The following is a 26,306-nucleotide window of genomic DNA, read 5'->3' as shown; positions in this document are numbered from 1 at the left end:
AAATCTTGACATAGACTGACGGTCAAAATCTGGACCTTTCTATGCCGGCAGTTGGGAGGGGTGCCTAGCAACGCCAAGGGAACGTCACTCGCAGCCTCATCACCACCTGTCTCCTTGTGTCCTCTCGCCCAGAATTTCAAACTTTCATCATTAAAACTCATACCTACCCAAAGCCTAGACAATTTCCATCATTTTGATACCAAGTATATACCTGTACACAAAAACGGCAGGTTGGCAGCAAAAAAAGACTTTACACCCTAAAATACACAGAATTACATTCCGAAAAACGGAAATTGTAATGGAGGTCTGTGTCCAAATACTGCTCAAAGAGCGGCGTTGTTCTTCAGACGGACTCTGCATGCTACTCCTCAGGTTGGTCTCATTCCGGTGGTCAGTTACGGACATTGTTCCATGTATTCCAACTCCAGCGTGGCTCAGACCTGTGGCTGCAATGGCCCGGAGACAGTGGTTTGTTTACCCTCGACAGAGTCCCGCATCACTGGGGATGTCTGCCATCATCGAGCACAAACTGTTTACTCCTATCGCTTGCTTGTAATACCAGCAATCCGCCATTTTGGACGGGTTATAAATAAAAGGACCTTGAAAAAACACATAGTTGCCAATGTTGCGCTGATCTAGGCATACCGGTAGTACCTAGATGCTTGTTGTTTGACGCCATTGCTTTATATCTCGTACATGGGATAAGTGCCTGTCAGTCACATAATGTCGGAATTGGTAAACATTTCACCTTTAAACTTAACTCTCTGATCAGTTGTATGCAAATTTATTTTGCCTTTGTCCACGGAAAATGTGAGCTGTAAAATTTTGCAGAAAACAGACGTTCTGACAGCACTACCCAGCCCCTCTATTTTGTTAGCGAAATCGAATCGCCCCAGCATCCATGACGAAAACGGCCACTGTGTCTAGGCTATCAATTTGAGCACACTTCGCTCACCATTGCTTTTAGTGTTAAAGTTTTTGAAGTTATAACATACTGATCTCAACTTTGCATCCATTTGAGCTGTCTTAATTTGCAGCTAATCCCGACGACCAATTACAAAAGTACAAAAGCTGCGGTATCACAATGCTCTGACCGAATGGCTGATTTCTTGTTGGCAGCTCAGCAAGAGTATCGGGTTGGACCTTCTTGTGCTTGTGTGTTAAATGAGATGACAACATAGCATTCTAAGTAATTCTAGGCCAGTAACGTGAAATAAATTACAATAAAGACCACTGCAATTTTTTAAAACCTAGTGTCTTAAGTACGGAGCTAGGGGCTATATAAATTTCTACTAACCATTTAGGAAACCATAACTGAAGCACGTTGACAGGAGGCCGTATTCCACTCTTTACGCTCCGGTATTATTATTAGTCTTCGTATTCGGGGAAAAAGCAACGGCCTTAGGTAAGATATACTGACGAATGTTCACACTTGTGGCGTACAGATATGCACGCCATATTGGTGAAAAAAAGAGGACGTTAGACTGTCTACAAAGGGCACAGGAGCCTAATCGCCCACCTTCTGTCACCAAGGCTCATATGCCGTGAAAAATCTACAAATTTCCCCTGCAGTACAAAAGATTCCGGGTTCTTGTCATTTTTTCTCAGCTACGGATTCATTCTAACTGTTCATCCAAATGCTTAAAAATAGCACAATGGCTTAAACAGATGTTAAATGCAATTTATTGGACGTCACTGGTTTGGATTACTAAAAATGCTGTATCGTCATAACAACAAGGCCGGTTTTGAACCACACCGTGTCAGAGCAAGTGAAAAGTAAGCACCGCTAATCAGTAGATCACAGCCTCCTCCATGAAATGCTGTACTCAAGAATATTTCAATTATACGACGGCTGCCAGCATTATGGTGGGAGGGCATTGTACAGAGCCCGAGGAAAACCCGTATTAGGTTGCTGTCAGACAGCATGAGCTGGACTTGAACTCATGTTAGTCACATTGGTAAGAGGCTCCTGGATCTTTGTGTTCCGCTAGCCCGATAACCACCCGTAAAATGCTAAGGTTGGGGAACTAGGTGTAATGTAGCATCCTCATCACGATCGGTTTTGTCTTCCTCGGAAATTGCAATGCTTATAACAATATTCAGTTCCATGTAACCCTCCCCATGCCTGTTCAGCGTCCAATGGTATTGCGGAACAAGGAGTGCCAACAGTGGTGGAGACTGGATAATCGAACATGACAATCCCTCAATATCTTCCACATCCCCAGGCTGTGAACATGAATATACATTGCGCATAAGTCTATAGGTGTGAAAATGGATGAATTGTCTTCAAAGCTTCATTGAAAAAGACATGGACTGGCGTGTTTTTTTAATGATGTTAAACGGCATTAGCAGCAGTAACTATTTACGTGCTTTAACACTGGAATGTGCTTGATTTACGACGTTTACAGAAAAAACATTTACATTTACGAAAATCTTCAAGCATGTTTCACATTATCAGTAAAATTTAAAGGTTGGGCATGTTTAACTGACATGTTGTAAAAGCAGTGCTTTCATTATTGTTCCGTCGTCGTATAAGTGAAACATTCTTGAAGCTGGGATACCTGTGATCAAAGCCAGTCGAGACAAACCAGTTCCAAAAAATGATAAATGTATTTGTTGCTGCCTCGCCTGGCACTCAGCATTGCGAGGTTAGAGGAAGGAAGCTAGACTGGTTGACCAGGTGTGAGTATAATGTGAATGGGTGGAGTGTCTTCGGCATTTTACTTCAGTGACAGCAGCACTTTGGCGGCATACACACACCCAATGACTCCTCGTGATCAAATTATACTGAATGTTTTCAATTACAAATGTTAAACCAGAAGCATACATGTATGCTTTATTGGCATCACCTGTAATCACAACTTTCCCATGTTCTGTTCAGTTACCTCCCTTTGCATATTGCTGCACAGTGTGTATTTTGGTCAAACCTAAACCGTGTAATATTGTAAGTGTTTGGGGTTTAGCGTAGTACATAACAATTTTTCAGTCATATGACGACAAAGGAGTCGCTAGAGTGTATGTACTGTGCGCCTTGCTGAAGGACGGTTTTCCGCTGCTCTTTTATCTAGTGCTGCTTCACTGAGACGACTTACCGAGGGCAGGCAATCCGGCCCTCCCGAGCCATTATACTTATATCTCCTTCATGCTGAACGCCAAGCGAGGAGGTTACAACTTACACGTTTAAGGTCTTAGATGTGATTTGACCCAGAATTGACCCTGGATCTACCGCTTCCCGTCGCTAAAGCTCTATAATATTTGTGAAATATCTAATTAACAAGCTGCATTGGTATCAAAGGTCGGGAGCAACTCTCTTCTTGGAGTGACGGTATGAAAATGTGCAATGCCTGGAGCTGATTCCGCATAAGATCTACATGGCGCAAACTGTGTGTTAAACAGGTTGTGACAGTGTGGATGCATGGTGATCTATGCAGAACAGGTTGTAACAGTGTGGATGCATGACGATCTATGCAGAACAGGTTGTGACAGTGTGGGTGCATGGTGATCTATGTAAAACAGCTTGTGACAGTGTGGATGCATGGCGATCTATGTAAAAGAGCTTGTGGCAGTGTGGATGCATGACGATCTATGTAAAAGAGCTTGTGACAGTGTGGATGCATGGTGATCTATGTAAAACAGCTTGTGACAGTGTGGATGCCTGAGGATCTATGCAGAACAGGTTGTAACAGTGTGGATGCATGACGATCTATGCAGAACAGGTTGTGACAGTGTGGATGCATGGGGATCTATGCAGAACAGGTTGTGACAGTGTGGGTGCATGGTGATCTATGTAAAACAGCTTGTGACAGTGTGGATGCATGGCGATCTATGTAAAAGAGCTTGTGGCAGTGTGGATGCATGATGATCTGTGTAAAAGAGCTTGCGACAGTGTGGATGCATGGTGATCTATGTAAAAGAGCTTGTGACAGTGTGGATGCCTGAGGATCTATGCAGAACAGGTTGTAACGGTGTGGATGCATGACGATCTATGCAGAACAGGTTGTGACAGTGTGGATGCATGGTGATCTATGTAAAACAGCTTGTGACAGTGTGGATGCCTGAGGATCTATGCAGAACAGGTTGTAACAGTGTGGATGCATGGTGATCTATGTAAAACAGCTTGTGACAGTGTGGATGCCTGAGGATCTATGCAGAACAGGTTGTGACAGTGTGGATGCATGGTGATCTATGTAAAACAGCTTGTGACAGTGTGGATGCCTGAGGATCTATGCAGAACAGGTTGTAACAGTGTGGATGCATGACGATCTATGCAGAACAGGTTGTGACAGTGTGGATGCATGGTGATCTATGTAAAACAGCTTGTGACAGTGTGGATGCCTGAGGATCTATGCAGAACAGGTTGTAACAGTGTGGATGCATGGTAATCTATGTAAAACAGCTTGTGACAGTGTGGATGCCTGAGGATCTATGCAGAACAGGTTGTAACAGTGTGGATGCATGGTGATCTATGTAAAACAGCTTGTGACAGTGTGGATGCCTGAGGATCTATGCAGAACAGGTTGTGACAGTGTGGATGCATGGTGATCTATGTAAAACAGGTTGTGACAGTGTATATGCCTGAGGATCTATGCAGAGCAGGTCGTAACAGTGTGGATGCATGGTGATCTACAGCTGTAGGTATGGATACTTGACCAGTCTTTCCTCTCACCATAATGTTTGTCGCTGTCATGTAAGTGAAATATTCTTGATCATGGCGCAAAACACCAATCAAATAAATAAATAAATTGACGAATCCTTCTTATTCTACAGTCTATGTGAAGCGACTTGATTTTGTTGCCCGTAACTTCTTCCGGCAATTATCATTTGCTATTTTCATCCATTTTTGTCTGAAATGCATCACTTTTTAACCACTTTAGTATAAAATCCCCAAACAGGCGATTAGGTGATTAACACGTGTAACATGTGATAACTAAGTTTAATTATCAGTGAGTTTACTTGTATACTATCACAGGAAAACCCAAAACTGCACGTTGACCACCCAAGATGGGTATTACTAATACAGATCTCAAGCGCAATATTTTGATTTTCAGGACAGCTGTATTTTATATGATTTTGTATTTTGAAAATAAAATAAATAGAAACACGGGTTAATATTATTTTAAATACGTTGACAATCATAAAGTAAATTTATTTCCTTGAGTCAGGTATTCATTTACAGAATGATCGAAAACGTAGAAACAATTGTGTAATTTGCAGTCATCGCCAGGAAATAAGTAGAGTAGATATAGCTTTCTACACTGACGAATTCAAACCAGCGAACATATTGGCTGCAGTTACGATTTAGGGTGTCTATTCCCACCGCTCTGTCAACTGAGTTATCGGTTCAGATGGGAATCTTGTTCGAGTCTAGTTATATGCAGTAAATGATTTTCCACAAAGACGGGCAACATTTATAACACTATATGTGCTAAGAGACGACTTAGTGTGTCAAAAGCAAATTACTGTCATCGTCAGGGGATGCATCGGGTAGATATAATTCTCCTCAGCCATTATTTTTACCATGGTGCAATTGCAGGTGCCATTACAAAGAAATGTCCAGACAGAGTATTGGAAAATTATATTGTCATTACCTAATTCATCAAGGAACAATAGGTTTAAAACATATTACCTATAAAACCTAGATACACATTTGGTCTCAGGAACGATTGAAGGATCTATCAAGAAAACCACAAACCAAACCAATCACAATACTTTTCAAGGGATCTCATCTACCTTTGTGTTAAATCCAATGCCGGATGGGTGTCTATAGTCGAACAGATACATGGACCGGAATTTCCAAAATGTGAGAAAATGCAAAAAAAAGAGACAGACGTAAGCAAATAATATATTTATTGTTGTACAAATAACACAAGCGGCTTTGCAAGCTATGTAAAGAGCACTTGTACAGCTATATAGCACTTCCATGAATAATATTTACATTTCATGTAATATGTATGTGCTCATATATATATACATCAGTACCCTGGGATAACTGTTGGGGCAGAGGTTCTCTTGCCGTGGATGTCTCGGTGTCTAATCATGTTCCCGGATTGGGCAAATCCTTTCCCACAGACGTTGCAGACATAGGGTTTCTCACCGGTGTGCAGACGGATGTGCTTTCGCCAGGTAGAGTAGTCGGCAAACGCCCGGGCACAAACGGAACAGACGTAGGGCTTCTCTCCCGTGTGGGTGCGGATGTGGGCCTTCAGGGTGGAGCGCTGGGCGAACGTCTTAGAGCAGTACTCACAGGCATGTGACCGAAGCGTGGATGTTGACTTTCTGGCGAGCTGTCTTACAGGGGCCCGGTTGCTCTTAGGAACAGACAATCTACTCCATCCGATAGGTGGCGCCATCTCCGCTAGACTGTCGTAGCCGCTGTCGGTGGTGTTGTCTCCAATGTGCTTGATGACGTCATCAAAACTCTCAGACAAACCAAAGGAAGTGGCTGAAGGGCGCTCCATGTCTTCGAGAAGCATGGAATCGGCGATGTTCGGAGCAACATCTCCCTGTGGACAGGACGACCTGGAATTTTTCAGCAAGAAATGTCGAAGTTCACCAGCCTGCATAGCACAGCTCTTCCGGTTTGGAAATGGAACTGCCTGAAGATGGAACGGTGTCGGCTCGACCTTAACGGTGGGAGAACATGGGATTCTTGGGCTGGATACACAGGTTGGGAAGAACTCTGACGGAGAGGCTACGTCCGCAGACTGAATGTCCATAAATGGTGACATTGGTGGGCTTACAGCGGTTGTGTCGAAGGTGAAGACTTGAGACTGCATACAAGCCGGGGAAGGAATGTAGAAGCCATTGTCACTCACACGATGGTTCATCTTGGAAAGAACGCCAACTACATCACGGTACAAAGAAGGAGACACGGCCATTTTCTCAGCTTCAATAATCAGTGGAGGAATGCGTACAGTGAGCTGTGTTCACTTGGAATGATTCTCACTTGAATTCACGAGGAATTTATAGGCAAACTCATAACTACATGGGGGTAAAATGGCTGCTCATGAGTAAAACACGGCGGGATCTCGTAACTGGTTGGTAGAGCCTGTGAGTTGAGCATGCCATGTTAGATCATGTCACACAGGGCACTGGCTTAAGCTGGCCTGTTAATCCTTATCTCCAGGAGATCTACTAATAAACCCTTTGAAGGGTACTTTTCCTTGAAAAGCTGTTGACAAAACTTACCAGAAAAACGTATAAGTAAAATGCTATTTATTAAACTACTAGTCTTACTCCTATATTTTGTCATGTAAATGAGAAAGCCAGTGTTGTGGTAAACAGTTTGATAAACATGCGATTTCATTGCACAAACACCCGCATGTGTGTCCCATAGATTTTTATCAATGTAAAATTATGACATTATTCATGTTAAAACATAATTAACAATACTTGATACAGCACATGCTTTTGAGTGGAATTTCTTTCCAAAAAGATGTAAAATTGAAGTCGGTTGCTGTAATATGTACAATAGATGTCTTTTAGCTTTATTATGTCTATAATTTTCCGATGTATTTATTTATTGACAGTCAGTTAGACTTTTCTGTGTTTACATTGCCGAATGAATGATGTCACAGAAAGTTAAACTGAAGCAATGGATCCATGTGTTAATGACAGTATAAAATATGATCGTTAACAAGGTTTTTTTTAATGAATATTTTCATACAAATTCAGTTTTCATTATTACAATTAGATTGATTAAAATAAGGATTTGCTGCCATCGTTTATGTATTGGAAGTTTACCCCAACTTTGTTTGTGTTTTTGCAAGTTGGTAAGTAGCAGAACCTACTACTACATGTTTTGGAAGTTATTTGAGCGTTTTCGATAATAAGACACCTGCCATGAAATATCACGTGAGCTATGTAAACTCGTGTAGTTCCATGCAAGGTACTCAGATGTCGAAACTTGGTGTGTGTCCGTCAAATATATAGACGGTTTGACGGCTCGGTAAGCTGGCGAAGGTAAACAAGAAAATTTGATGAGCACGAAGTCCGGAATAAAATATTGACAATGATCATCCAAATGTTACACACACAATGGCCATTGAATTTTTTATTACTATTAATGAGCAATAGTTTCTTTGTGTTTTCAGTAAGAAATGTGTTTTCATGTCACCAAAGAATTTTGGCATTATAGCAATGATTATATTTCGTTTATACTAGGAGTATATTCTCGGGATTTGGCATATATTTACATTAGAATTAAAATGTTATCTGGACAAGAAACAGTTACAGAATATTTATGTGAAGCTGAAAATATCGAGTATTTCTAAATCTGCTAACCTCAGAGGGTACTAGTTTTTGCCCCAGAAAAAAAAATTGTATTTTCTACTGGTGTTAAAATAACTTTCGAAACGGGATTTTTTCTTGTGAATACTCGTAGATAACAATGTTAAGGATTCTTAGAATATGTTTCTCGCCTTATATGCTTCGTTCACCTATAATTCAGTAATTTATTGCCACTGTGTCTACTAAGCATGGAAGCGCATGATACATCCGTGAAGAACATATCATTAGCGCAAACTGATGTATGGTCATATCAATGTGCTTGGAGAATACACTGTTCCCAAGCTATCCTTACTACTGCCCATAAGACATTAGTCAATTATTAAGTATATTATCACCTATATTTTGACGGTATTGTCTGCAAGTTTCGGCACTATTGAAACTGTGGAGATAAACGTTTTTTTTTTTTTAGTAAAGAATAAAGAAGAGTACAACACGTACTTATAAATATATCGTGCCGGAAAGAATCAAATTACATATACAGATCTGATGCAATGTAAATGTCTTATCTACTAAAATACAATGTTCAAAACCTTATCGTAAATCATACATAAACTTCTTGCAAGTTGCAAATTAACCTTTATAGAGCACTGTATAATCCAAAGTCAGCTAATGTGCTAGACCGAGATTGAAGTTACATGAAGATACTCTCAAGTATCAAGTGGGTAGTCTCAAAGATGCCATAGATTATAAACGAGATCCTTTACTCCCACCACAATCATTCCGAACATTTAATCCTTCACAAAAGCGTCGGCTCTCTCTTTCTGTTAATAGCTATTGATTACTGAACAATATTGCGTTAACGTGCACATTTAAGTACAAAATGTGCAAGGTCGCAGTACATATGTAAACGGCCAAAACACATTATGCACCAAAAATCCAATCACCAATGAAAATATATTAATAAAAGCGTTGCTTTGACGGGCCGGGATATCCCAAAGGGAAATGGCTATAAAACCAATTTTTCAACAAGCGATGTATGGTGCCTGTCATCTAGTTAGAGAGAGGCATCTGTGTATGCCAGGCCAATCTCGGATTCCTTATGAGGTATGATATTGCTGAAACATTGTCACTGGCAAACATTTCCGCTGTGATGTATTCTATGTAACCTTTGTGGAAGTTGTCTGCAGCACACTTCAAACTAGGCAACACTAGAACTGAAAACATCATCGACCTTTAAATTCCAACAAATCCTCAACAACATTGGAAGCAGGGGAATCCGGAAAACTATCAGTCCAAGGATGCGACAGAACATACGTCTTGATTGGCCTAACGATTGAAAAGCAAACATCTAAACACTCATCCACGACCAGCTTGCCACTTATATAGCAGAAAAGACAACTTGCTAGCTTTCATAATGTGACAAATTAAGTAAATCTACCAGCTCGATGCTCATACTAAACAGTTTTCAGAGCGTACATACTATTAAACTATTTTATTGAAATAATTGTAAGTAGGTAATGCAATCGCACATTGATTCGACAACACAAACATAAAACTTAAACATACGTATATTTAGAAATTTTGTAATGTTCTTTATGTCAGGTCTACGCTCCAATTTGAAAAGCGATCAAAACCAATAACCTGCGGAAAAATAGTTTTACACATGGAAATCAAATTTCACACATTCTGACATAAGTTATATCGCTTGTGTATATTTTCAGTCTTTATAGTTATAATTCACTGTTGATGTAAAGCATGTCTTCTCAAATATTTTTATTGTTTCAATTCGCGATTATAACGTTAAAACCCTGTAATGAAGCCATTCTGAGATAGTTTGTTATGTTATAATCCCTTGTCAATTAGACCGTCGTAATCCGCTTTATCCCTGACCCAGAATAGCCTGGCAGTTGCAACTCTTCTGTAAAGTTGGATTATACTGAAACCGTTGTTTGCCCCTGGCTCTGTATTCATCACATTTCTTTTTAAAAACAAAAATAGAGTTTTCAGAATTGCTTTTCAATCTAATGTCCCTAAATTCCTCTGTCTACACTACCCAGGTAACACCAAATAATCAATTCTTTATAGAAAGAAAAATATATACTCATAATAAAAACAGCTATTACAGCTGCAGTAATAGCTGAATTCATAGAAGGAAGGTTATGTTATGTTATGTTCCTTGTGTGGTACATTTTAAAACTGAATCGAATAGGGAATATGTTTGTTCACTGATAACAAAAGAAGGGATGTTGGTCTTTGAAGGGAGACAATCCTAGTCCTGGTTGTCTCCCTTTATCAATAATCTCCCTTAACCAAAATCCCTCATCGATATCGCAGGTTTGAAATCTCTTATTAGTCTATGAAAATGCCGAATTATGTATATTTCTCAAAATTTTCTTGTTGGATTTCTTTCTTAACTTGTGGTTGTAGTTGCCAGTAAATTTTTACTTTGTTTAATTTATAGGTATGGCGTTAATCTTTTAATTTGAAGCGAAAAGTGTTTACCACGTGGTAACAGAGATTTTGCATGTTAACGCCAGTGTCAGTGGCACTGAAAGTGGCTTCCATGATCATGAGTTGGTACCCGCAGACAATGCATACAGCGATCAGGAGCCCGGAAAGTCCACTCCCATCGATGGCTTCATAGAAGGTTTCTCCTATCCCTGTGGTGCCCTGTCAGTCATCAGGCCTAGGTATGCATGCTAGTCAATAGACTAAACAAACAATTATTGAGGATCAGTTTGTTGATTTTACATCACTGTTACCTTTATCGTTTGATCAAAAACATGAAAAAAACTAGTATTGAATGAAGTTGGGGAAATTATATACAGGAAAGTAAATTCAAGAAAGATTGATTGTATCGACAAATGGCTGGATGCTATTCTGATATATGTGGATATCTACATAGGTGCACACCCAGGCGAAGCTTGTGGTTAGCTAAAGTATATTCAAACAATTCCTTTTGGTGTAAAAGGGGAGCGAATGGGTGGAGAGACTTATATTCAGTACAGACTTACTAAAGCAGCTAATCCTTCTTGTCCCTGGGCAGAAATTTATTCTGAATTATGGTTGTTGCATATGGTCTCCTCTACTAACAATACCTATAAACCTTCCAGCCCACCGTCAGTCAGTACTGGTAGCTGCTTCGAGTACACTATTAAAGGCTCATGCTTTAGGCAGCTGTGTACTTACACGCATAATTGCCTACACTGTGCAGGTTAGCACCCACTGACAATGTAGAACACGAACAAACCAGCTTCGCAGCCGTCAAGGGCTTCACGAATTTTTGTGATACCTCTAGATTGCACATGGAAAGTAAGAATCTTTTGTCCACAAGTCAAAATGAACTAGAAGTGTAGGAAAAAATAGAAAAGGAAATTAATTTAGGAAGGAAGTGTGGTCCATTTACAACATTACAATTGCCTAATTTACGCGGGTCACCTATAGGGGTAGTATCAAAATCAGATGGGGAATGGAGGTTAATTAGCCATCATTCGTAGATCCAAATATGTGTTCAGTCACATACTCATCATTCGATCAAGTGATAAAAATGATAGCGGCACTCGTGCAAACAACAGAACTCGGGAAGATTGCCATACTTTCTGCATTTCGTTTGATACCAATCTATCCCGATGATTTTGATTTATTAGGCATAAGATTTAAAGGCAAATATTGACACTGACCAGTGTCTCCCTATGGGTTGTGCTATTTCCTGTAGCATTTTGGAGAGTTTTTCCACTTTTCTTCCACTTTCTTTCGACCGGATTGAAATTTTTGGATTTGTTATAGACACCGCGCCAATAACTGTCAGCATATGCCAGTTGATAAATTACAAGGAATTGTCGGCATTTTACACAGTTTTCTGACGAGAAAGAAGGCCACTTTACGGCAGTGACAAGCATTGACAGGAAAGTTGAAAAAAATGTTTATTAGCTTGTGTAAATGTACCTCATCATGGTAAAATTTGTTCACTCGTGTAAAACTGTATTATATTCTTTTTTTTTTTTTTTTGATTGGTGTTTTACGCCGTACTCAAGAATATTTCACTTATACGACGGCGGCCAGCATTATGGTGGGTGGAAACCGGGCACAGCCCGGTGGAAACCCACGACCATCCGCAGGTTGCTGGCAGACCTTCTCACGTACGGCCGGAGAGGAAGCCAGCATGAGCTGGACTTGAACTCACAGCGACCGCATTGGTGAGGGACTCCTGGGTCATTACGCTGCGCTAGCGCTTTAACCGACTGAGCCACGGAGGCCCCCTGTATTATATTCAAATTCTGTCACTATATACCAGCTTCAATTGTTTAAAACTGTATAGACCCATTGTATACTTTAACCGCATGTATATTCCCACATGGCATAGTTGGTTACGATTGATTGCATCTGGCTCCTTCCCCCTTCACTGAGTTTGGCGGTGTACTCGCTTTTCATAAGCCAGAACATTTGGCATTAGAAGCGTAAAGATAAGTTAATTTAGTGGGACATTTGATTTATTTCAGATTTGCTGGGTTGACCTTGATTGAACCCCTGTCACTCACATAGGATAATCCCTGCAACTCTCAGGGCAAATTTGTTTGAAAGTTGATTTTGCTGAATGGTTGATTACATCTCTGAAACTATGCAGAGATTTTGAACCCTGTAAATCTCAGGACAAAGTTGATCCGTTGATATAAACCCCTGCAAATCCCAGGAAAAAGTTGATGTTGATACGTGGATTTTGACGTTGATTTGATTTTGGAAAACATGGCCCGAGATATTAAACCATGCAACCCCCAGGGGAAGTTTATGTTTGATCAATTGATTTAATAAATTGATTGAATTTTAACAGATTCCAGTAAACTTTCGTAATTGGTCTCCCAGACTTACCGGTACTGGTCGGCAGTCCGTATTTGTTAACAACATTCAGACAAACATTAATTACTCTTAAAAAATGAACTACTAAACTTTGAAACACCCAGGTTCATGTAATCGTCAACCGTGACCATTCTACGCCAACAGTTTAATAAACAAAAAATATACTTCATATATTTTTCGTTGTGTGTTTTACCTTTTCTGGTTTAAGTAACATAGATATGTTCGCCCTACCACGTTTAGAAGTTTTTGTGGAAGGGACATCACACAAACACAAAGAATGAACAACGCTATATCAAGATGACCTAAAAATGAATTAAATGAGTCAGAAAAGACGACATGTGTGATATGGAAGTTTGAATCCGGGGGATATACTTCTAGAGGTATACTCAGGATTATAAACCTACGCTTTACTACTAGTTTTCAACCCGGATAACTTCATTACAATTCACTTTTGCTTATTAGTTAAACGATGCTCTGAAAGCCTACTAGATTTCTGGAATAGTTGGTTTCAATAATGTTTTCTTTCCTTTACGAAAACTGGATAGGAGATCATGCTAAATGCATGTATGACCCTCTCCATACACAAAAGCAAAAAACATCTTGGTCTCCATATGCCAAGAATTTTGTTTGGGTGGAGCAGCAAAATGAACATTAAATTTTAGCAAGTGACTACTGTACCGATTTACATATTTACAGTATATTATACTGTAAAAACCACATAACAATGCATAACTATTCTCGAATTAATATGATGAAACGACCAAGAGTTTTAATTTAACTCATAGGCTGTTGGCATGACCCGTGTAGCATTATTACTGTCAGATAACTCTCTCTTAATCTACCACGGACAGTTTTCAAAATGTGTATCAAGGCTAAGCCTGGCTTAAACCTTAGCACCTGAATACATAAAAAGTGGAATTTTATAGTCCAGGTTGGGAGTGTAACCTTGAATACATTTACGTTTCCACAGACTTCTGTGGTAACAGTTTACCTCTTGTGACGTAATTACCTCACCGCTCTGATGTCGGATAGATTGTGCAGTAGAGTATATGGTCATTAGTCAGTATATGAGATGCATTAAATATGTAACAGTCTGTTTTCTAAAGAACTTCATTCTGTATTCCGCTTTTCTTTATGTGAGCTGTTGATTATATTTTATGCGTTAACTGATGTGTCTTTCTGTTTATGATTGTGTTAATATAATTCTAAGTTACTTTCTAAATAACTTTTCACAGCCATACCTTATTCAAAATGTGACCAGTACATAAATCGTAATTATTTTTGCCATACTGTGTCCCCAAACTCTGACATAACATTGGGCAGGTATATAATGATTAAAACGATTTATTTCTGAGAAGGCTGTATAGCTTCTAAAACATCACATTAACAATAAAGTCATTACGGACGTATCTCTTCAATGTATAAGCCGTCATGGTAGTTATGCCAGGTGCGACTGCTCCGTAAGGTGAACTAAACAAGTGGAGGTTTTCATCTGTGCTGTTTTCTAGGGATTGATTTCTCTCGTCACATATCAATGGCCACATCTTGGAAACACAGAGGAAAACGATTCCAAAGATGTTATTTCAGATTACAATTGCTTCCTCTGGTCCAACTAAACCTCTCAGGAGACTACTGAGTTTTTAGACGAGCTGCTGAAAGACATATTGGTATGTCATATGGTAATCAAGAAACACTTTAGAGTCGATCAAGCATATACAATTGCGTATCTATTGCGATCATAAGGTGACCTTTTTGAATTAAACAATTATTTTAATTGGTTTTCAAAGAGCAAACGTTTATTTTTGTTTTCAAAATTCGTTTTCTTATTAACGTAATACTTTCAAGATAATTATTTATCACACTTATGGAAAAAGTATGTGGCACTGTGAGTGTGATGAAAGATGAGAATCTTTTTCGTTCTGCTGTGCCTTTTTTATCTTAGTTTCGGCTTTCTTCAGGACAGCGTGTGCATTACTTTCAGCTTGTTTATCAGTTTAACGGTATGTGTAGATAGATGAAGTCTTTCAATTCTTGTTCAATTTCAAATGAAATGCAAAATTTCCAGCTACAGTGCAAAGGAAAAAATGTTTGGCGCTCTCATTGTGACGTAATCCTGACCTAAATAAATGCGTACCAATATGACGCGATGAATCGAAAGGCTTGAATCGATTCAGTGTCTACATGCTGATGAGAGAAAAGGTCACCGATTTAGTGATGGTGTTTACCAGTGTTGTATATGAGCGGATTTTCTTTCTTTCTTTCTTTGAATGTGTACGTGCCTTTCTCAAGCTATTTTTACACAGCAGGAAATGTAGAAGACAAGGATCATCGACGGCTTTGAGGAGAAATGCGCGGCCATCACTCTTCCCGGAAGTCACAAATGCTAGAAAGCAATGTTTCCTAGTATGCAATCTACGTGAAGAAAGCATTAAAAACCACAAAACAATAGCAATTTTTTTTATCAACTTCTTGATGTATATATGGATTAAGATGGAAATAAACACAAATTGTAAGGAAAAGCAGCCCTGTCGTAAGCAGGCGATATAATCTAAGCGCACACTCATGATTTACATGTAAAACCTTGGAAATGTTTGCTTTGTAATTTAAGCTGGCAGATTATTGGAGAATTTTACCAGTTAGCATTGGTCAGAGTAAGAGACCTGTGTGGACGTGAAAGAAACACCAATTTCTTTGTACATTACTGCTTTTGTCCAGAAATGAGATCGATGAAATATCGGTAGGACAAAGGAAAATTGTCCAGCATCTCAGGTTAAAGGCCTTGTCGGATCGAACATTTCACCCATATTGACGGGTTAAAACTAACCATAAATTCTCATTTTTCTTGCGAAGAGTAGATGTTCGGGTAACTCGTAATACATGACATGATGATGAAGAACGTTCTAAGACTTACATGCATATGCGTTTTACTCTTAAATGACTATTCCATCACTTGTACTGCACAGAGCGCAAGTTCCAGTCGGTTCTTCTGTTACGCCGTTTTACCGGATACCGAAAAATGGCGCTCGTTACTATGGCAACATTTGGCGCTAATTGAAAATATGTCAATCGTTGAATGCGGGATAACTTGTCTACATGTGGCAAACGACTGCAAAGCCTTTGCCACCAAGAATTACAACCAGTGTCTGTTGTTGGGTAGTTTTAGACCCATATCTAATTCGCTGTGGATGAACTCTGATGGGAATGGAATATTTTCGGAAGGAAAAACGGTAAGTGTCTTGGTGATAAGGAGCTATTTGGCCAACTGGTGATTTGCCTAATAGGATAAAATCTTCTTAACCAAAGATAAAATAGGTTAACGTGTCATTGAGTAATAAAAAGCTATAAAATGATTTTTCTTTCAACCTTCTGTTTTAAAACACTATGAGAGCATGTGTACTCCTGCGCTTCATTTATTTCACGAACCGCCGTCATATAAGCGAAAACTTCTGAGCACGGCTTTTATCACCTGGAGCCCTGTCGTTCTAAAGTGTATTAAAAGTTAAGCCGGGCTTAAATCATAACACCGCCTTGTTCTAATACAAAACAATTGAACGTTAGTGCCGACTAATACTGGGCTTGACTGCTACTACACCTTTGAAAAACTGGGCAATTTCCATAAATCTGTGAACACGATTGTTTGTCATATAATCATGTATGTCCTCCATGTACAGCCCACATATCTTAATAGCTGTAACTGTAACTTAGTACCTGTTTATTTTTCTGTAACGGAAGCGGCCTCCGTGGTTCAGTTGGTTAGCGCGTTAGATCCTCTCACCAATGCGATCGCTGTCCAGCTCATGCTGGCTTCCTCTCCGGCCGTACGTGAAAGGTCTTGCAGCAACCTGCGGATGGTCGTGAGTTTTACCCCGGGCTCTGCCCGGTTTCCACCCACCATAATGCTGGCCGCCGTGGTATGAGTGAAATATTCTTGAGTACGGCGTAAAACACCTACCAAATAAATAAATAAATAAATAAATAAAATTCTGTAACGGATTACTCTTTCTTTGATACCCATGTCTTTAATAAATACCCTTTTTTCCTCGGGGAATTTAGAGATGATATGCAATAAGGATTTCAAAAAATACATAAAAATACATATAAATGTATATATTAAACATGATTTCCTACCTCTACTGGCGTTATCTATGCAAATTACCCCATCGAGACCTTTTTATATGTGCAAAATGTAATCAGTGGCTAATTTGTTTTAAGAAAAAAGGTGAAAAATGCCTTTATATTTTCTGATATAACCAAATTACATTTTGTTTCCTATTTTAACACTGTAAACAAAGCAGAAGACCTAGAGATGCCGGTGTTACGGGCTTCTTCTGACACGGGTGTTGAGGTTTACCAGAGTTGGACGACGGGACACCTTCTGACCTCAATGAGACAGAGATAGCCCACAGCCTCGACCTGAACTCACCCTGCCCACATTCTACAAACACCCGTTCGTCGACGATTGGGAGGACTGGGATATAACTAAGGTATCTGGTGAATTAGAGCCCTTTTTCTATATGGAAAACAGTCCTTGTTTACACTGCACAGTGTCGTATGTATCCTAGACTTCCGATGTTAGGAAAAGGATTATAGAGAATTCAGAGTCCCTTATAGAGAGTGCTCTTTGACAGAAGTATGAACCGGAAGAGCGAAATAACCAATCTGTCATAGATCCTAATTTCCCTAGCATATACTGTAACAAGCAAACTTGTTTACTTTGATTAAAAATGAAAGAATAAACATCGCGGAAATTCTGAAAAGATAAGATTATGACTTTATGTCTTCGCCTAAAATTCATTTTTCTATAGTTTTGATATCGCAAGTGTGTCAAGACGTTGAGGAAGTACATAACATCTATTAAATATCGCTATACGACAAGATTAATCGCGAACAAAACTTAACAGCTCTTCACTTTTATGTTTAGTTCTTATATCACAAGGTTTTCTGATTCCACGTTTCCAGGGTATAGTGTCCTTCTACACCTATCCAGATGAGGTTGTGCGTGTTGAGTTTAATGGAACTGATTCTAACTCAACGTCTTGGTTCGCGCTCAGCAACCTCATCTCATCCCCGTGGACAGACCTGAGCTCTGGCTCTCAAGTGAACAGGTTCACCGCCGAGCTGGAATACACTAACCAGTAAGTATGCACGCCATCTATGCACGTGATTCTTTCCTTTTCAAGAACAAGGCAACAGATATCTGGCATCGTTATCGTTATCGCAAATTGCTTACTTTATAGATGATTTGAAATAAAGGATGTCAGATTTATTGTATATTTTGAGAAAAGACACTCAAATGTAGCCTTTGTTACAATTATGAATGTTTTCATAAGGATTTTAAAAGGCCGTCAAAAGATATGCATCGAATCGTGCCGCCCGCACATATCACCAGAAAAAGCATTTTTTTATTTTTAGACACAGGAAATTTTACATTAACTCGGAGTTCGGCGATTGTGATTTCGACATTGGGTGGATGGTAGTTTTTGACAGAGGTGATCACTGCTCATGGTCCCAGTACGACCATTACCCCAAGTTCATATACGCTCTCCATGGGAAGAAGCAACTCTTGGAAAATTGTGAGTTAAGACTACATCATTATCACACACACACAAAAACACTTGTGTTGTATGAACACAGACTTGTGATCTTTCCAACAAAAGCCTTGTGTCATATTTTAACAGCTCTATCTTGTGTTTACTTAACACAATTCAGTTATTTGACTGGTGTTTAACGCCGTACTCAGAACATTTCACTTATACGACGGCGGCCAGTATTATGGTGGGAGGAAACTGGACAGAGCCCGGGGGATGAATTAACACAAAGTGTTGTTTATGTAAAACAGACATGTGTACATCACATTTATTCAACACATCTTTGTGTTGGGGTAACACATTCCTGTGTAAAATGAACAACACAAGATGTTGTGTTAGATTTCAGCACAGGTGTTTTTGTGTGCATCTATTGGCAACTTTCGTGTCGTAAGTGAGAGAGTCGGGATCTTCCGTGAGTCCAGTAATGTTGAATGTTCAAAAGCAGGTGCAAGTTCGCAATAGCTGCGATTTACTGTTCGGTTAGTAAACACGAACTTTTTCTTAAATACAAATTGCACTTTCCTTGCACTATTTATTCTGAAAACTTGGTCACCTTTGCCAACTATGTACCCCAAGACAGGTACACAGATCAGCCGAAGGGGCAAACAGTTTCCAGCTGTTGTCATAATAGTTGTGTGACTCAGATGTCACGCATGTATCACTATTTCGTGGAGAGTCGCGAGTGACCAATGGTAGGCTTCTGTACGCGAAATGGTACTTGCAGTCTTGCCACCTGTTTGAAATCCCCAAACCAGCAGAATATGATTCGTCAAATACTTGTTTCAAAACCAAGTATGAAATACATTTGGCTATATAAAACGTTTTGGTCAGAGAGGCTAAGAATTCTGAAGTTAGCCCAACTTAACCCAATTTTCACCAATCTGGTAACTAAACGTTATATAATCACTGAAGTCATCAGTATCCGTAAAAAAGGAAAGCGAAATATATACTGGTCCAAACCAATTACATCAAATCACTAACTGGTTTGAAAATCATTTTGAAAATCATTTAAATATCCATTTTCTAGTTTTATATAATGACATAATAAACTGTCATTCTCAGTATAAATCTGAATAAAATACCATAATTCTGCAGCATTCGATGTTGATGAAAAATGAGGGCCATATCTCATATCAGCATGCAACAAATAAGAAAAATTATCAAATGAATACAAACATATAAAATTTACCATGCCCCTTTCTGTTCTGAATCTTTGTAGCCCTTGAAATTATTCTAGTTGTGGCCTGTCTTATATTAAGTGTTAGTGCATTCTTTCAAAATCAATATTATGTACGAAATGTTCTACAAAAACGATGTCTCTGCCTTTGAGTTTATAGTTAACTGGATGATGGTAACAGATATATTGATATGACAATGTTTGGGCAAATCTGTACTACGTGTCGATCTGTGACTTACATATACGTAAACCTCTTTATGCTCGTTAACAAGGTCTCTATTTTTTCAACTGTCCGACATACAGTGTTTAGCGCGTTGAGTTTCAAACAGAAAACGGTGAAGTGATTTGGAATTATTTGCAAAAACTCAAAACAAAGGAGAATTCTTTCGCCACGTCGGTTATTAACATCTTTCCATCAAACGGTGTGCGTGTCATTAAGCTGTCTTTAAGTCCTATTCCTTTTCTTTGACATTGTTCTGTTCAATAATAACAAGACTATCACATTTATTGTGCAAATACATTAAAAGTATTATCGACACGAATATGTGCCTCGCTGTCTTTCTCTTCGTCTGAATGTGTAAATATGTGTACAGTTTTTGTTAGTGATATGATGAAATAGGGGTTTAAATAAGATCTTCTTTCTTGAATCATCGATAAATATCAGTAGTATTTTAGGAAAGGCCGGGAAAATCGATTTCCTTCGTTTGTCATAAGCTAATATAGGGTTTAGCTAAACCCATATAGAGGCATATACGGCATAAAACATGAAATAAATAAATATAGATGCACATAAGAAGTAATAGACGGGGGTTTGTAACATTATATATATATATATTTACCACCAATCGCTGGGAGCTAAGGTGTTTAAAATAAAATCACCTTACTGAGTTCCCTGATCAATATCAAATTACAGGAAAAGGTCGAGAAAGTTGATAACATGGTCGTGCAGAAGAGTCAGGGTTCGTGAGTTCAAAGTGGAAATCAAATAAATTTAACGTGACCAAACATGACCTAATGCAGTCAGAATAATCAGATATCACGCCTTGACATTGCTAGTGGCTTTATTCTTGACATTCGATTACCTTCGATTCTTAAATCCATACAAAAACTTAAGGCTCTGCAAAGGCTTAAGTAAAATGAATAATTAATGCTGTTACATTAGTCCCAGATTCGAGACACGCCGTGTGGAGTTTCCCTGTAAATCATGCTACATAACAATCGAGTCACTGGATTACGTGGCATTTTGTTCAATCACGTAACTAAAAGGTGAGAAAGTTTGAATTAAAAAGAAAAAAAAACGAAAATTGATTTTTATACTAATTTGGTATTTAATTTACTGCGTTGTCCACGTGTCGTGAACAAAAGATTTACGCGGTTAATACAACCGCGCGGTATCCTGACAATCCTCATCAGTGAAGCATGGTGTTGTTGTAGTCGACATTCACTGGGAAACACCCATCGCTTGACTGTTTGTTCGTTTCATTTGTTGAGTGCCGTTTGTATACTGTAACATTTCTAATGAGAAGTGGCATTGAGTGCCATCTGTATAGTGTAATACTTCTAATGAAATGGGGCATTGGGTACCGTCTGTATAGTGTAATACTTCTAATGAGAAAGTGGCGTTGAGTGTCGTCTGTATAGTGTAATACTTCTAATGAAAAGTGGCATTGAGTGCCGTCTGTATAGTGTAATACTTATAATGAGAAAGTGGCATTGAGTGCCGTCTATATAGTGTAATACTTCTAATGAGAAAGTGACATTGAGTGTCGTCTGTATAGTGTGATAATTCTAATGAGAATTAACATTTTTTTCATTCAGATGACGAGGAGACAATGGGTGTATGTATATGTAGTGTGTCCTCTTGTGGTATGGAGGGCAAGTGCAGCTTCCATTCAAACTAGCCTTGACAACCTGCGTATGGTCGTGGATACCCCCTGGGCTCTGTACAGTTTCCCCTATTATGCCGGCTGCCTTTGTATAAGTGAAATATCCTTTAGTAAGGCGTACAGCACCAATGGAAAAAACCAAAAAAAACCCTAATTTTTATCACAAATTATAGTTCTAATTGCACTCAGTGCATTCGGCGTAAACTACTGATGTAGAAGACTATCTTATACACTTACTGACTTCGGCCAATCGCTTTATGTATCCACATTTGTAGGATGTGACTTCTGGATTTAATTATGTATTTCACTGGTTTTCTACGCTGTAACCAAGAGTATTTCACTCATACGACAACGGCCAGCACTATGGTAGGAGGAAACCGGACAGAGCGAGAGGGAAGCCCACAAACATTCGCAGGTTGCTGACAGACGACTTCTGAATTGAAGAGAACTAATTACATGAAATACACCATCTATCCTGCCTCAACCTGAGCTGTTTTAGTAATCGGTAGTATGATATAATATCTCAAACGTCATCATATAAAAGCATCGATTGAGTCTGAATACTAGATATTAGTTTCCTTTCCATTCCTTAGAGAATCGACGTCATCAGTAATATTTACACATCGTCTACCCATAGTAACCATATTTGTTCCCTAATAGTTCTTGACTTATCCATCGATTGGTGTTCATGTTGTGCACAAAGCGGTGAACTACAACACATGCCAATTTTCGCGTGGCACAACTCTCGTATAAAATACAAAACAGATACAGCATAGACAGTAAAAACAGAGCATCGACGACTGTCTGATAGCTAGCAAATGGTCACATGTAACCGGTGAAATACGGCCTCTTCTCAAACATGTAAATGCTTAAATACTAGCGACTTACAAACTCATTAACAGTGATGTTAACTGCAACATATTAGACGGCACTGTATTGTCATCGCATTTAACATATAAACACAAGCAAAGGGACTTGACCTTAGGGATACTTAGTCCTTGAGCACAATCCCGCTTTTTGTATGCGGGTTTGCTGCATAATAGATGACACTGTTGTCACATATTTAATATATAAACACGTGCAAAGGACTTTGGTTCCGGGATGCTTAGTCCATCAGTAGAATCTCGGTTTATGCGGCCTTGCAACATATTAGACAGCACTGTATTGTCATCACATTTAATATATAAACACGTGCAAAAGGGACTTGCCTTCCAGAATGCTTAGTCCATCAGTAGAATCTCGGTTTATGCGGCCTTGCAACATATTAGAAGGCACTGTATTGTCATCACATTTAACATATAAACACATGCATCCTCCGGGATGCAATAGTCCACCAACAGAATCCCGCTTAATGTAGAGACACAATATAGAAGACTACAGCAAAGAAAATAAATCTAGGGCTCGGACGACAGTGTGATAGTTGGCAAATGGTAACCGGTGAAATACGGTCACTTATTGTATGCAATATAGCAGATGATGTTGTATGTAATATAGCATACACCGACAGTATGCCTTCTTAAAATCACGACAATATTTAACCTTTTGTCACACATACACAAAAAGCCCTAATCTGTATTGCACTGTATTCACGCTAATGACTATTGACTAGAATTTTATTTTTATTTTTTTCTCTTTTGGAAATTGCTCACCATTATCAACACGCCATGGTTAATTCCTATATTAATGTCTTATAATATATATCACCATAAACAAATATGTAATCCTCTTGTTTCGTATTGCAAAAAACTCATTAATGATTTTCTGATTTACTTGTGGTTTTTATCTTTGTTGCAGTGACTGCCTTTGGAAGTGCACAAGATATCGTCATTTCTGTTGTTTTACGACTGTGAGAGGACATACCAGAAAGCACAGGTAGATAATACCACCAAAATTGTATACGTACATGTGGGAATTCACCCATTACGAGGGAGTAGCATAGAAATTAAATGTTCGAGGAGAGGTGACTGTATGTTTTTATATCGTAACTCGTGAATCTTTGGTATATACGGTTTGTACTAACACCTGAGCAAGAGGGCTGAAAACATATGCAAAGCTCGACTCGCCCAAACCGAAATTACACACTTTCTCACTGTTGTATGACCAAAACATTGTATACACGTCTGCTTATACTACTTTTACAATGCACCATTGAAAACATGTGAATAGGCCATTTTGTTGAGCATCGTTAATGTCTTCAAGGAAATAAACCTTGTGTGGTAGTAAAATATTATATAGTAAAAAATTATATGGACATGTTTAAAACGTACCCTTTGTCTGCTGTAAATGATTATAATGACAAGAAAGTTCAATTAAGCTTAAATAAGAACTCCTAATTTCGAACTGAAAGTATGCATGTAACAAAGAAATGCAATATGGTGACAAATAAATTTTAAAAGAATTACATTGCATGGCGTGAGTCATTGGCGGAGACAGAACATCAAGGGGCGAACCAATATGCTGGCCTGAATTTAAAACCTAAACTCGAAAAATACCCGAGGCCCTACAACGATGCTTCTTGTTTCTTTACCAAAACACAAAACCCTCTCGATATCAGCGGTTCTACTTAGCTTTGCTGCGATTGAATTGAATACTGCAGTTGGGATCATCCGTGGCCGAGGGAGTTACCACGCCAGCACGGCGGAATGACAAAGGAACCTCCCACCAATGGGTTCGCTGTGAGTTCAAGTCCAGCCGTCATAAAAGTGAAAGTTTCTTGAGTACGGCCTAAAACACCAACCAAATAAATAAATACTACAACTAGTTCAAACGTTAGTCTTAACTATGCAGGTCATCCATGATTGACCACAACAGCTCCTTCGGCAGGAAAAATCATTGGTCGAAATGTCTCATACATGTATTTGAAATGAACTTCGAATAACTGAAGTGATTTGATTTGATTGTTGTTTAACGCCTTACTCGCTACCACGACGGTGGGCAGTATTATGGACAGATGAAGCTGGAATTCCCACAGTAAACAACCGACCTTGGGCAAGTTTCAAGCTGGACTTGATCTACCTACTAAAGGTACCATACAACACAAAGGCTCAGTCACCAGGGGTCGAAGGCAAGATCTCTGGTATAACGAGAACGAACTGGTGTCTAGTGGTTTCAGTATTAAATTGGAGTCAGGTAGCCCTTTAACACAGCCAGTCTTATGCCAAGATGATCTTCGTTATTAGCTCTTATAAACTTACGTTAGGCACGACTTACAGAATGAGCCAGATGTGATGTGCGAGCGAGATATTTTCTTTTGAAGGAAACACCACTGCAGACAACAAAGCCACATGCAGAACAACTGTCAGTTCATAATTCGTCTGACACAGTAATCGGTTATACTTGCACGGCATTGATCCAGAGGCACAGGGAGAAAGAAAGGGGATCAGTCAAGTACAAACATTCACGTAACAACTACCTTTGAGAGAGAAAAAAGATTGGAGCAACGCAAATGCGAAAGTCATGGAGAGAAACAACAACAATCTGTCGGATTTACAGTAAGGAACATTAGCCACTGTTAACACTGACCTCGCATCAATCGTGGTCAACAGAATGTTACCCGATATTAACTAACCTGTTCTTCGGCTGGCATAATACATTTCAGAGTCTGGCGGTATCGAGGTCATCTACTGCCATGGCGTAAGATCCAAAAATGCCATTATTTTTCATCAACCAGAGCATGTGATTGCAATGTAGGCGTTTGGTTCAGGAAATCTCGAAACAGGTAAGTTAGTCCTACTCGGATGACGTCGACGGGAATTTTTAATGCACATGTCAACAGCTGTAAATGTTCCTTACCGTAAATCCGGCACATTTGTGACTATTTCTCGAGGTAACTCTTGGAACTGCGCTCCTCGAGTAAGACTCATCTCACTCCGCAAATACTAACTTGCAATATGGTACTGTCATCTTAAATATTTGAAAGCCTTGGACAAAGCCTTCCTGAACACATATAAAGGATGAACTATCACAGCAACATGACTCCTGTAATATAATTTATCTTCCCTTCAGTTGAACAGATGAAGATTCTTCACAACGGTGGTGAAATAAGGAGATAATAGAAAATATTTTGAGTCATAATGTATATTTGCATATACCTTTTCGATAAGACTCGAATCAGTCAGTGAAAATGAAAAACTGTAGACGTTCACTATTATAGGAAAAATAAAAAAGGGAGAATACTCTCGAGGCCAAAGCACGATCGTTCCAGAGTTGAGTTATAGTTCCACAATCGTTTATAACACGCAACAATTCTTAGCCTGTATATTTTGGAAGTGAATACAGACTTTTCATCAGAGATTAATTGAAAGATGCATGCTCATGTCTATTAACTATATATTCATCAAAACCGTTAAATAGAAAATACATCACGCTTTGGGGCAAAACTGTCGATAGATGTCAAAAGATTCGAGTTTTAAATGCAAGAATGATTTACCAAACAAATATGTTCATTATTATATCCAAACGAATTGTACCATTTACTAACGCTATCCTCTAAAAAACTCTGCAAACAAGACTGTCTTCAAAATGTTGGCTTATGCATGGTTATTCGAAACTAAGCATAATGAAAAATCTACG

At 39.0% G+C, this 26,306-nt stretch overlaps 1 protein-coding gene across 1 annotated transcript; it reads right to left on the bottom strand.

Moving 5' to 3' along the window:
• Positions 1-5,972: 5,972 nt before the first annotated feature.
• On the bottom strand, positions 5,973-6,878 carry LOC135467055 (protein glass-like). The gene has a single exon (XM_064744815.1). The coding sequence runs from the start codon at positions 6,876-6,878 to the stop codon at positions 5,973-5,975; it is 906 nt and encodes a 301-aa protein (XP_064600885.1).
• Between the last annotated feature and the right edge of the window lie 19,428 nt (positions 6,879-26,306).

Source organism: Liolophura sinensis, chromosome 6 (genome assembly GCF_032854445.1).
Source record: "Liolophura sinensis isolate JHLJ2023 chromosome 6, CUHK_Ljap_v2, whole genome shotgun sequence".
Taxonomy (NCBI): Eukaryota; Metazoa; Mollusca; class Polyplacophora; order Chitonida; family Chitonidae; genus Liolophura; species Liolophura sinensis.
Note: the sequence above shows the minus strand (reverse complement) of the source record. Positions and strands in the feature narration are given on the sequence as shown.